The sequence below is a fragment of the Microtus oregoni genome, unplaced genomic scaffold, assembly GCF_018167655.1.
Source record: "Microtus oregoni isolate MIOR12 unplaced genomic scaffold, Mior012 000016F_ref0000370, whole genome shotgun sequence".
NCBI lineage: Eukaryota > Metazoa > Chordata > Mammalia > Rodentia > Cricetidae > Microtus > Microtus oregoni.
The window spans coordinates 5412989-5426602 of record NW_024543075.1 but is presented as its reverse complement, the minus strand read 5'-3'; the positions used below and the strand labels follow the sequence as shown (position 1 = coordinate 5426602).

Sequence of the window (13614 nt, the reverse complement as noted above, 5' to 3'; positions counted from 1 at the left end):
ACTGTACAGCAGGCACCATGAAAAGGCAAGCCTGCCATATCTCCACCTTAGCAAATTGTATGGGTCAGGTACTACCCACAATAGAGGGCAGTGACGGGTTCTTCTGGTCTGGTCTTTGCTGTGTCTACCTGCCCCTTGCCACTTAAGCCCCTGTATGCTTAGGGACCCTCCAGACAGCCTTGGTACCCACTCAACTCACAGCTCTATTGAGTTTCTCACAGTACTGCCCACGGATGTCCTGGTGTCTGTGAGCTCGGCTATACCACAGGATGTAGCCGAAAGCTTGCTGGTACCACCCGTTCCCTCCCTGGGACTCAGGAATGTTCCCACAGCATCACTGTGGCACTACACCAGTTTCCCCTCCCCCACACATCGCCAGCCCATCCCCAGCTGCATACTTGGCACTCTCTACGAACGTCTTGGAGGCTGCTAGGCGTAGCTGCTTCCTACCCTTCAAGTTTTCCATGATGCTGCGGCCCCGGATGCAGGACACAGTACACAACATCTCTGCGGCCAGCTTGGCGTCAGTCCTGGAGAGGGCACAGAGTGATTTAGAGGAGAGGTGGGGGGTGATGCATGCTGGCCTCCACTTGTTGCAAATGCTCTCCTTTCATCCATGGCCCTGAAGGTGCATTCAAAGATGGAGGCGTGTTTCCAACCCACCCTGTGCCTGAGCGACGTGCCCAACTGATAGATGATGCAGGACAAGTGGCTCTGCTTTTCGGGGCCTTCCTTGCCAGTGACTGAGATGCCCACATTTGGCCTGGGTGTCCTGGGCATTCACTGAGGAGATGGTCTCTCGGTGCTTGCATTTACAGAGATACTACACATCAAGGCCAGTGGCAGTTCCTGGAGATGCCCAACCCACAGAGAACTTTGGGGGACATGAGAATCAGCTCTGTGGGTGCCTGACTGAGAGACCTTTACGAGAGATCCCAAACCAGAACGAATTTGCAGAGTCCAGTGAACCACAGAACCATGGGACAGACTCCTTAACTGGCTGTTAGTCATTTCTTTGGAGTGGATTTCCCATCTATCAATGGGCCAGGTAGAACCATCTGTTGGGTTCTGTCCTCAGCTAGGCTCTGCTCCCTGGACAGAAAGTCCTGTCTCTCTCTGCACTCTTTGCCCAGAGGGGCACACAGGCCTGCAGTGCCATATCAGAGCAGCACGGCAGCCCTGCAGATACTCTCCTGGTTTCCAAACCGGGGCACCGCAGTGGTCTGGGCACCTGCAGAGTTAGGGTGTGGTGGGGTGAAAGGTGGAGGGCATGCTCAGCTCAGCAGCACAGATTTTATTCTGTGAGCGATATACTTGTTCTGGCAACATTTCCTTTGGGTCCTGATGCTCTACAAGAGGCACCTGCTTGCTGAAGCAAACAGCCAAATACATTCCAAGGAGGCAATGGGGGAAGGTGTGTCTGACCCTAAGCCTGCAAGGACCTGCTGTATGGTGGGAATTCGTGGTCTGAAGGTAAATGGAGGCTGGATAGTAATTACGCCCCTTCATAGGTGGTAGGCTGGTGCAAAGAAGGCTGTGACCCTTGCCTGGGGAGTGGCAGTTGGGAATTTTGACCCTTGCAGCCAGCAGGGTGCAATGACAGCAGTCACCAGGAGGGGACAACAGTGGTCTACAAAAGAACTTCAGAGGGCCTAGCGCAATCTCCAGGTTTCCTGTCGCTGTTTGTAAGCGTGAATATCTTTGCTTTATTTATTACACGGATTTTCTTTATAAATTAGAGTTGCTAGGATCACTGATGGAAGAGTGTGCTAGCCTGGCCTGGTGCTGTGCCCAGTTCTCTTCCGGTGCCCAAGCAGTTGGTGGCTGCGTACGGAAGCACTAACAGCAACCCTTTTTGGAGGGATGCGCAATTGGTTGACGTCTTCTAAGGACAATGTTGGAGTTATGGAAGTGAATCTTGCACAGGGTTGAATAGGACCACCTCTGCCAGGCCTCGCCTGACCCCACAGGGTGTGACTTCTAATCTGTAGTCACCTTGTGTTCCTGACCCCCACCCTTGTGGCGTTGTCAATCTTCCCTGAAGAGCCTGTGGTAAGTGGACTTCAGCTACTCTGCTCGCCCACTTCCCCTTCCAGCTCACTATGAGGTCTAAGTAAGAGCGAGATTAGTGTGGGTGAGATGGTTCAGTGGTAAAAGTCTTGCCCGCTAAGGCAAGGGCACTGAAAGATTTTGTATTAGCTGCTTTTCTCATGGCCGTCACCAAATTCCTGAAGAACTATTTTTTTGGGGGAGGGGGGCTTGTTTGGGTTCACAATTGAGGGAATATAGTCCTTCATGACTTGTGGCAATACTATCTTGTGAACATATCTCTTCCACACTCTAAGAGACCAGAACTTTTGCTGGACCTCACAGCCTTAACCACTGTGTGGTCACTCAAGATTTAAGACTGCTGTGTACTCAAACCTTTTGTTGAACCTGTCTTTAAGAAACAATGTAACAATCAACCTTATTTGCCTTGGGTTTTCATAGCATCAACTTCTCCAACCTGAGCTAATGCATAGCTATGATCTTAAGTTATGGACTCGTCCATGTCCCTGCCCCAGACGATGCGTGTGTATCATTTGCTGAAAGTAGCAACTACAGAGGTTGAAAGCCACTCCCTATAATCTGTGATAATGGTTACAGAGGTTGAAAGCCACTCCCTAAAATCTGTGATAATGGTTGGAAGCCACCATTTGTGGATATTGGTTGATAAATGCTGATTGGTGTCTGTTGTCTGGGCCAGTTGGAACCAGAGACCTGATCCCTCGTAAAACTCCTCCAGTGATGCTTTCTGTGTGGTCCAATAAAGACCGACGGAAGCGCTTTGTTAGACACACACAGACAGAACAGATGAATGCTGGGGGTGTTGGGGGGGCAGACACAGTCTTCAGGCAGGCACAGATTCAGACTCATGCACCAGACAGACAGAGGACAGAAGACACAGGGAGCATGAAGCAGAGAACTCAATCAGGACTCGCTCTTAGTTAAATGACTCAAAGGGGAGGAGTTTTTCTTTCTTCCTTTAATGTGATACGACAAAGGATGCCTCAGAGTTCATGGCTAGTGCGTGTAACCGGAGTGACAGCAGGAAAGGCAGGAGCAGGAGGCCGTTGGCCACATGGATGGGACCCACAATTAGAAAGCAGAGAGAGGTGATTCTGGTCTCCACTGGCTTCCTCCTGTCCCACTTTGTAATTCCGTCTCTGTCCCCAGCCCATGAGATGGTGTCATCAGCATTCAAGGTGAGTCCATCTGTCCTGTTAAACCTCTGTGAGAACACCCTCAAGGACAGCCCCAGAGGTCTGCCTCATTAACGTCCTATGTGCGTCTTAATACGATCAAGTGGCAATTGAAGTAAACTAACCACTACACCTTGACCTGTTATCAACTTGACACCCAAACACATCACTTTAAGCCATAACATTCTCTCTGTGAACTGAAGTTTTAGGGGAAAATGTGGTAAAGATTCTATAGGACTGACCAGTCAGTCAGAGCTGGAATGCTGCAGATCCAAAGTCAAGACTACCTTGGGCTAGTGCGCCTAACAGCCATTCATGTGTCATCTTGGTATTTGACTTAACATGCTCCTAACTACTGGCAAACTTTTGAAATGTATTAATATAAAGACACTGGATTCCACCAACCCAAAAAGGAAGAATGTCTTCCGATAGCAGAGTTCCCTGCTTGTCTGTAATCTGCCTTTCTGCCGTTCCCACCAGTGTGTTGAGTAAATACATTGATTTAGGAATTCTTTTTGTTCTGTGCCTAACAAGGTGCAACTGTTTTCAAGGAGGAACATTTCGTTCAGAGCAATCTCATCTGAAGCCCTGCTCCCTGTGGCTCAGAATAAAGCTATCTCTGATTCCCCCTGTGTTTGCACATCACTGGTCCCCCAGTCTCACGGCCCTCTCATAATGGAAAATGAAGCAATTCTAACTTCCAAAGCCTTTAGAGTTTTAAGCGGTTCAGTCTCTTCTAAGACTCTGGCCATCTCTCATTTATGAGTCCCTATAAAATACAATCTAAAAGTTACAAACTTCTAATATACAGTGATACAGAACAAACATATCCAAAGAAACACAAAGCCAAAGAAAGACAGACTCAGCAGGGTTGGAACCAAACCCTGCAGCTCCCACTCAGCATCTGGAATTACCATTATAATGGAATCATATGGGTTCAGTAGCACCAAGGAGCCCACACCTCCAATTCTATCACCTGCGATACACGTAGCCTCTCTCTCAGGATAACTATGCTCATGTCTACAGTGTTCCTTTGTTGGCTACTGTGGTCCTGGCATCTCCAACATCCTGGGTTCCCTACTGCAACTTAAGTAACACCTTCACATTTCATAGGGTGGCTTCTCAGCATCTCCCTTCTGGAAACTAGACTCTGTCACACATTGTCTGGCCCTAACGACTTTTCAGAACTTGGGTATAAGCCTCTGTAAATCTCTCACTCTTGAATTTTGCCTGCTTACAAAACCAGCATCATGTGGACATTGCCAAGTTCTGATGTTAGCCTGAGATGTAGTTAGGTCCCCTTCTCCCAAAGCTGTGGTGGTCTCTGTACCCTGGCTCAATCTGGGAAAAGATGTCCCTGACAGCTGCTTCTGAGCAGAAAATACTTTGTGTGTCATTTTTCTTTTTTTCTTTCTTTCAAATGACTTTGCATTTCCAGAGGCACCTTTCCTGTGCTCTCAGGGCAGAACTTTAGGTTCCTTTCCAGTGGCATTAAGACCACATCTGCTTTGCTCAGGCACAAGTTTGGAACCTGTGCCTCTCCTTTCCTCACAAGGCTGCACACTTTTCTTACCTTGTTGCTCCTTATCACTGTAGATCTGACTAACAACAGTGACCAGTAACCATGCCACAGCCTGGTCATTGTGCTATAATGGATTTTCCATTACTTTTGAATTCAGCCTTACTAAAATAATCAGGACATGGGGAGAAAGCAGCCAGATTTTCTGTTGGAATAGAACAGGAGTGTGACCCAGTCCCCAACAAAGCTCTTCTTCCTCTTGAAAATCTCACGAGCTGGGGCTCCCCTGCCGATCCCTCTAGCATTCTATTCTTCTACACTCTGATCAAAATGGTCCACTGAGTTTTGCTTACAGGGTTTCTAGGAATTCTCAGTCCTACGAACTCTTCCACATTCCTCACACAAACCAGTTCTAAAGGCCCATGAACCACATGAGCAGGTTGGTCAAAGGAACAGCACCCTACTCCTCGGTACCAATGCTATGTCCTTGCCCCTGTGTGTGCAGGGGGTCTAGACAAGTGGATGCTTCTGTTACAGACATTGCAGGGCATGGGGCTCTGCTGATTCTCAGACTCTCGGCAGTTGTATGAACATAGCCTTGGTGCTGTCACTGTGAGCAAGGCACGTGCTTGGCCTTGTCCTCATAGGGATCCAACCAACTAAGAGGCACATGTTACATGCCCACTAAATCCTGCCAACACACCAGGAGCACATCAACGGCTCAGAAAGCAAGGCTGGTAGACATGGTGCAAGACCAGTAACATGGGCATGGGGAAGAACTCTGTGGATTTGGTGACCATTGTCCAAACTGGCCACTGGGCAAAGGAAACACCTTTATAGTCCTGGGTCTGACTCTATCTTTCAGGATACTTGGACTTGGGAAAGAAGCCAAAAAGAAGAGCCCGGAAGAAAACCATCTTGGCTACATGGGCATTTGTTACAACACTGCCTTTTACAACAGCCCCAGATTCAGGGAGAAGGAAAGGCTGATATTTCTGATCATGGGTCAACACTGTGGAACCTTGTCGAAACCATGAAGGAAGACGGACGTGTTCCGGTGCTTCACTGCTGCTGTAGTTGAATGAGAAATGTCCCTCACTGGCTCACATGTGTGAGCATTGGTTCCTAGCTGGAGGCACTGTTGTGGGAGGTTGTCGGACCTACAAGGGGTGGCACTTCCATGCTAAAGGAAGCCAGTCATTGAGGATAGGTCATGATGTTTGTGTGGCTTGGCCTTACTCCCTGTCTGCTCCCGGTTTCCTCTTCTGCACACTTCAGCTGCCTTCCAGCATCCTGCTGCCATGCCTTCCTCCATAATGAACTGGACCTTGGAACCATGAGCCAAGGTAATCCTTGCCTCCCTTGCATTGCTTCTCATCAGTTCGCGGCAGTGAGAAAAACAACCTGGTGACTGGCATTCTCCAGCAGTTACCATGGAGACCTGACAGAGAAGCTGTCTCCCATTTTAACAAGCCAGGGGCATTGTCCAGGGGCATTAATACACTTCAGCATCACGCATCTTGCTTCTCCCAAAATCCCTCGGACAAAGCTGCATGTGTCAGGATGGAACCGTGGTTGATCTGAGAACCACATGTGTTCCCTAAAGTCACATGCTGATATCTGATTCCCCGGGTGACGGCATAAGTAGAAGGGCTGTTGGAAGATGAAGGTGGTGGAGTGCGGGGCTGGCACCCCAGGATGGAATCCTGCCCCATAAGGGAGAATAACAGTGCTTTTTCCCTCTTCCACCACATGAAGTGGCCAACTTTGAACTAGGCAGCGACAGTCACTAGATACCAACTATCATGCCCTGAACTTGAACGTCCAGCTTCTATGCCATGAACAATAAATCCCCATTTCTTAAGGCCTCCCCAGCTGTGGTATTTTAACACAGGAGCCTCATCTAAGAGAACTATCAGCTCTTATCTATCTGTCACACACAGAGAGCTTTTGCACAGACCTCCTAACTGAGACCTATGTGTCTTTTGAGTCCCCATTAACACCCCACATAGCTTCGCGGGTCCTGTTTTCTGTGCTGTCCTGTGGTACACACAGAGGAAGCGGCATGGCAGTCAGATTCCTGCCAGGTGTCCCTTGCTCAGCAGGGCTACACCTCTGGCCCCTGCTCTGTGGCATGGGACATAGTCCACACTCTGCTTATGTTCCTGCATGCCTCTAGGATGCCATTGCGGAGGTCACTTACTCATTAAATGACTTCAGGTGCTTGAGGCCCATCTGGGTGGCATTGTGAGAACATGCCATGGTGATCTCATGGTCGTGGGCCACGTAGGCGAAGTGGGTGAGGCGCGTCAGGGTCTGCAGCTCCACGAGGGGCTCTGACCAGTTGCACTCAGAAGCCATTTTCACCACCTTCCCAGCACGTGAGGGGAGAAGGACGTTGCATTAGCAACAGTGACTCTCTAGGAGTCTGTGGCTTTCAACAATTGCCCTGCTGCCAGCCTGCTGAGCTTCATCCACCCTGCAATGTCCGCACACGGCTTCGCATGCATGCGTTCAAAGATTACTAAGCATATGCAGTCCTAGATAGGCTAGCGATCAGTGAAGCCTAACTGATCTCAGTTGCTCCGTCCTCATGACTTTCCCACCACTGAAGGCATGCCTGTTCTCTTATATGTCTCTGCCTGGGCTGAGATTGTGGGATGAAGAAGGACACAGAAAAGCCACCCAGAGAAGCATCTTCCTCCCATGGGTATAAAGGACTATCCCATACAAAAGCCAGATATGTATGCCTAGAGAGATGGCAGCTGTCAGGAAGCAGAGGGAGATGTGGGCTTGAGTTCTGACTACCTCAGGCAGGACCTTAGGCCTCAGTTTCCTCGTCTTTCCTGGATGGGGGTTGTTGACTTACCTCTTGGGAAACCCACCTGAGCTAGCGGGGGAACCGTGAAGTCCATGAGACCCAGTCCATTGCACGAATACATCTCAAGGGCCACAAGGACTCTGGTTATGGAGTTGATATCCTCATTGGTACCCTGGAGGGATGGAAGGGATAGAGTGTCTTACTGCCCAGGAAACAGGGAGGAAAAGCTGTGGATATCTGAGCCATTTTTTGAGATAACCCTGTGCTGCATTAGCCGCAAGGGACAGCCAGACCACAGTATTCGGAAAGTTGATATCTGAGGCTATTCTGGTAGGAATCAACCTCTACGCTGTCTTCTTAGGCAACAAGGCATGAAATCTGCATATTTCTGAGCCTTGAAGACAGTGTTGTCTGGCCACTAAGGACGACTTTCCAGAGGGAGAAGGCTGCTGAGCCCTGGTAAGAAGTTGCTGGTCTGGGACTATCCCATGAACCGCTTCTGTCTGGCCCAGGATAAATGTCCCTCCTGAGCTCTCCCCTGCTCCCTCCTGACCGCTCTTCCCCCGGGTTTACTTGCTGCTGTGTCGGGGTCATAGGGAGGGTTTGCGAGTTCAAATTATTCCCTGCTCCTTCCCAGACCGGCTCCCACAGGTTTAGTGTTGGGGGTGGGCTGGTGCCATATCAAAGCGATGACTGAGTAGCACTGAGAGTGGGCAGCACTCCCAGAGGCCCAGCGCTCAGACCTGGTGAAGACTTTTTGCCTTGGCTCTCAAGAGCGGCAATTTTGGTGACAGCAGAGAATAATCTCAGACCTTACTAGGCGGAAACACCCCTTTTCCAGCAACTGTGGCCACACTGAATAAGGAGAACGCCGGGGAAAGGCAGTCTGTGGGTCCTAAGCCCCCAGGGTATCCTCGGCAACCACCTGCTCATCAGTGCCCAGTCGCTGCCCAATCTGCTGCTGCAGTAGCTGCTTGGCCTTCACCCAGGTCGAGATGAGATGCTGACGCACGCTGGTGGGGACGATGTCATCAGGCACATTTCCATTAGTGAGTTGCAGCGCAAACTCACAGACCTAAAACAAGCGTCTTCATCACGAGGCAAATCTAAGAGGGGTCCTTAAGCCATCCTCCCTCTGGCTGTCTCCATGGCTCTCTGTACCCAGGCATCAAGTTAACCTTTGGCCCTCCCCAGGGCTTACCCCAGGGTCCTTCCCAAGGCTCACCACAGGGTCCTCCCCAGGGCTCACCCCAAGGCCCTCCCCAGGGCCCACCCCAGGGCCTACCCCATGGCCCACCCCAGGGCCTACCCCATGGCCCACTCCAGGGCCCACTCCAGGGCCCATTCCTGGGCTGCAGGATGGAGTACCTCCAACGCTGCTCTGATCTCAGAGGAGGCAGAAAACTCCGCTTGAACATGAACGAGGTTAGGGCGCACATTCTTTTTCGACTTTTCAGATGTCTGGGTGGGAATCCAGCTGATGATCAGGCCTCGAGCAAGGGCATCACACAGCGAGACCAGCATGACTAAATCCCTGGAGGGTGTAACATGCGAGCTGTGCCACCAGCAAGGGCAGGACAAGGCTCAGCCCCAGGCACAACCTCACAGCACCACGCCCACTCCTTCTGCCTCCCAGTCAAGAGGAGAGGATAGTTGTGGTTTAACACAGACCACGGGTGAGTGCTGCTGAGTGCTGGTTTGCTTCCCTTCCTCCCTCCTTCCCTCCCTCCCTCCCTTCCTTCCTTCTTTTTTCTTTAGTTCTTGACAGATTGTCACTATGCTGCCCTGGCTGCCCTGGAACCCACTTTGTAGACCAGGCTGGCCTCAAACCCAACCTAACATGATGCATTCAGGCTTCTAATTTATTCTGGGGAAACATTAATCTAAGTTCTCATTCATCTGGAAAAGAAACACACAGTCATGAGATCTCACCCTCTCCCCACCTCCAGCCCAAGGTGGGGTGACCGCTGAGCTACTTCACAGAGTACCTGGGCCCTCAGCTGAACTCTTTGCAAAGGCTTGGAGCAGAGCCTTCAGAGGGCAGTGTTGGAGCAGAGCCAGCAGGGGGCAGTGAGGCAGCTGTGAATACCCTGGGTCATGGTGAGCAGGTCATCCCAGTGCAGGCTGAGCGTCTCCTCCATGCATAGACCTTACCTGTGCCTAGCAGTCTCTCAACTCATTGCCCCCACAATGGCCATGCCTGACGCCACAGCTGTGACTCCCTAACATAAACAGATGTGGTGGCAACACCCACCCTTTATAGCCAGTGGCCTTGAGGGTGTTCAGGAGGTGACACAGGGAATCCACCAGCTCCTTCTGCCTCCCAGCCACGATGAGGTGACGATTGTGGTTTAAAACATAGACCACGGCGTTCTGCACGATCCAGGCTTCCCCTAGCTCCTGCCCGATCTCTGCAGCCCGCAGCCAGTTGTTCATGGCATACTGCGACAGGCTTTCTATCCAGGTTCTGCAACAGCACACCATGTAGCGGTCAGCTCAATATCTGGACTCTACCTTCCCCATCCCACACACCACTGAGGAAGTGAGCCTGGGCTCTCTGTGTCATCCCCACCTAGGTCTGGAGGGTGTTTCAGACTGTCTGTATAGGCCAGAGATCCAGGCTCTAGAGAGACTGTCTTGGTGCTGATCTCCTCATGCAGCTGCCCCCAAATGTCCCTGATTACACCTAGTCCTAGCTAGACTTTGCCGTATTCTCTGGAAATGCCCGTCTGTCCTTCCTTACGACCCAGATACTGGCAAGCTACCTCTCATCCATGTTATGAGTCTTACAGGCCCTGCTAAGAGCTCCCTGATTTGAGGAGGGGTGCTGGCCTAAGGCCTTTCCCAGGTTGCCTTCTCTCACTTCTTTGGTGGCCTTCACCCCCTGGCTCCAAGACAATCTATAGCTGTGCCTGCCCCCAGCACACATAGCCTGCCGGGTGGTACCTAGAGCAGGGCAATGTAGCCGCTCTGCACAGTGCTCGTGGTAAAAGCAACTCTCTTCTACCAGCCCAGGCTGGGAAACTTCCTTCTGTCAGGAGCCAAGCTGGTATTTTAGTGAGTTGCTAAAGTCTCTGCAGCATGCTTCTTTCATTTTGTTTTACAATTGTTTGATTTGTCCAAGCCACTCTTAGCCACGGCTTACAAACAGCCTAGGCTCTCACTTGTATATCCTGCTTCACCCACAACTGGGTCTGGGCAAATGAAGCAGTTCTTCAACCCGTGGTCCAGAGCAGTGGCTCTCAACCTTCCTAATGCTGGGACCCTTTAGTATAGTTCCTCATGTTGTGGAGACCTCCAGCCATAAAATTATTTCATTGCTACTCCATAACTAATTTTTGCTACTATGTCGAAATATCATGTAAATCTCTGATCTGCAGGATATCTGGTATGTGAACCCAAAGGTATTGTGACCAATAGGTTGAGAGCCACTGGTCTACAGGGTGGCTGGGACTCTCACCCACCTGTACGTGATCCACTCGGGATTGCTCTCTGGTGGTTCAGGCACATAGCCAGCTGGGTGTTGGCTCAAGTCCTCAGGGGGGATGGCCTGCTCATTCAGCTCCACACCTTCTAAGCGCAGCAAGTGGACCGTGGCCTGTGAGGAAGTACAGGGTCACAGAAGTCATAGCTAGGCAGACCACAGCACTCGGGGAGCACACAGCAAATTCTGCTTCTGAAAAAGCCAAACACAAGTAAAGAGTGCACGAGGGGCCTGCACACCCCACCTGCCTCAACAGCCTGCCAATTCGTGCATCCCCAGGGGAGGAGGGCTTCCTTCAGGAGCACAGCCCACAGCCACATCACACTCTGGCAAGCGGGCAGAACAGTCCTCGTGTTCTCCCACAGCAACCGGCTAACTGCTCATCTCCCTGAAGCCTCCCAATCTTGCTCTGCAGCACCAAAGGCCTCTGCAAAGCCCACCTGGCAGGCAGATGGGGTGGGAGGACACATGGGTCAGGCCGGCCCCGAGCTGGCAGGCCAGTTAGTCAGTCTCAGCCACAGGTCTCTTTGCATGTCCGCTCTCGGCACTGCCATCTGGCAATTTGCTCCCTGAGCGCAGGGCTTGTCTTTGGTCACCCTGTGTCACTAGACTCTGATGGAATAAACAGGTGAGCGCCTCCAGCCTCTGCTTTGAACCCACTGGGTAAAAGCGATGGAAATGCTGTACCACGGTGAGGGTTAAACACATGGCCAAGGCTGCCTCTGATGCTGGCACGGGTGTGGGGACTGAGAGCTCACATCAAGGGCTTTAGATACATCTAGGTCACAATACACATGGTTAGCTTTGGGTAGGTCCAGCCCTGGGTCTCAGTACCCCATCTGTAAAGGAGCAGGCCTATTGGTCCTGGGGAACCAGGATCCAGCCCAAGTCTCGGCTGAGCCGACAGAGTCATACTAGCGGAGATCACACCTCCTTCAGGGACTTCCTAAGTCACCTCCACGTTCAATCCCCAGATATAACTTCACATCCAGAGAATTCAGAAATTATTTCCCATGAAGAAAAGTTACACCAACACACAGCACAATGCATCTCAGTTCACACTTTTCTCATGCACTGTTCTAAGACATCAATTAATTCTCTCTCTCTCTCTAGAGTACAGTCTTGTTTAGGGATGTGTGTGCCAAGGGGAGCCCGTATGACAAGTCTCTCTGTTGTGTTACTGGCCACATCCACACTGGCAGCTACGACAGCCAAGACCTTCATGACGCACCTCAGCACTGAGGAAGGCCACCTCCGCGATCTTCCTCAGCAGATCAGCGGGCATATTTCTGTGCAGGACCACCTCAGACTGTCCCCAGTCGTGCTGGGAGGCCTCGGCACCTTTTTTCTTCCTCCCTGAGAAAACAGCCGCAGGCACAGAGAGGCCCTTTTTGAGCAAGCCAAACCTCAGCAGTTCCTCCCCCACCAACCTGCTTCCCCGAGTCTCTGTCCAGCTCTTGGTGGGACAAGCCCTTCAAGAAGGGCAGCATGGGTTGCTATAACCCTGTAGCCCTCATTGTTACTATTGATCAGTATTAAGTCCAGCTGCTGCTCAGTATTGCTGGGACCTGCCCCCAAGGGTACTGAGGCACACTCCCTTCTATAAAACGATGCCAAGTAAACTTGGGATCTACACAGTCCCCCTTTGAACTATAAACCATCTGTAGTTGACCGTGACACTGACTGCCATCTATGCATCGTGTGGTTCACTGTTAAAGGGCAATGGTCAGGGGCTAAGGGCCAGGAAGCAGGCTATGGATGCTCAGCAGAAATGCTTGTTTTTGTTGCCGATACTCTCAGACTTTCGTGGCTGACCTTGTGGATGTGGAGTCTGCAGACACAGAGGCCAGACCCAATATGTACTCAGAGATGCTGCTATCTGTGAAAAGGCCCTTCCAAACCCAAACCCATGGCCAGCATCCTTCCAGGAAGTGGCCATTGGCTCCGGGTTGCGCCCTTTGCTGGCTGTCCCGTGGTGGGCTCTGTTGGTGCAGAGGTGCCGTGGCTGCCACAGTCACCAGAGGTTCGTGACGCCCTGAAGCTCAGCCTGCCCACAAGCCGAGGGGACACAGGGTAGGGATGCACACCTCGCTTTAGCTTTGTGGACTTCCTTGACTTGACATTGTCATACAGAAGGCAGAAGCGGGTTGCTGTGCGACACACGTCACACACGTCTTGCTTCCAGGCCACTTTAGCCAGCTCGGCCCAAATCACAATTCTGCGCATCAGGATCCAGGCGGTGGAAAGGAAGCACAGGTGAAGTTAGGAACAACTGGAGGGATGGTTCCGGGGGCGGGAGGGGGGGGGGAAAGCCACCCTACGGCAAGCAGGTGCCAAGTACTGAATGAGACACGGAAGTGCAGTTGGCTGAGGGTATGAATGGGAAGACCATCCTGGACAGTGGGGTCATGCAGGGGTCATAACTCAGGGGTCAGAGCTAGAACAATTCGTTGGGTCAAGGCCCAGAGGTCAGAGCTACGACTGTCCCCAAAGTCATATGCAGCTCTCTTGCTGGCCTTTCCCCAGTGCCAGTGACACTTCTGGTCAC

At 51.4% G+C, this 13614-nt stretch overlaps 1 protein-coding gene across 1 annotated transcript in view; it reads right to left on the bottom strand.

Moving 5' to 3' along the window:
• The window catches only part of Cfap46 (cilia and flagella associated protein 46), a 101822-nt gene that overhangs the window by 52324 nt on the left and 35884 nt on the right, over positions 1-13614 (bottom strand). The window contains exons 15-23 of the mRNA XM_041666876.1: positions 13154-13284; positions 12298-12422; positions 11047-11180; positions 9837-10049; positions 8951-9116; positions 8508-8657; positions 7647-7754; positions 6965-7131; positions 399-530 (exon numbers count right to left, since the gene is read on the bottom strand). Coding sequence (XP_041522810.1) covers positions 399-530; positions 6965-7131; positions 7647-7754; positions 8508-8657; positions 8951-9116; positions 9837-10049; positions 11047-11180; positions 12298-12422; positions 13154-13284 — 1326 coding nt within the window. The remainder of the gene's footprint in view (positions 1-398; positions 531-6964; positions 7132-7646; positions 7755-8507; positions 8658-8950; positions 9117-9836; positions 10050-11046; positions 11181-12297; positions 12423-13153; positions 13285-13614) is intronic.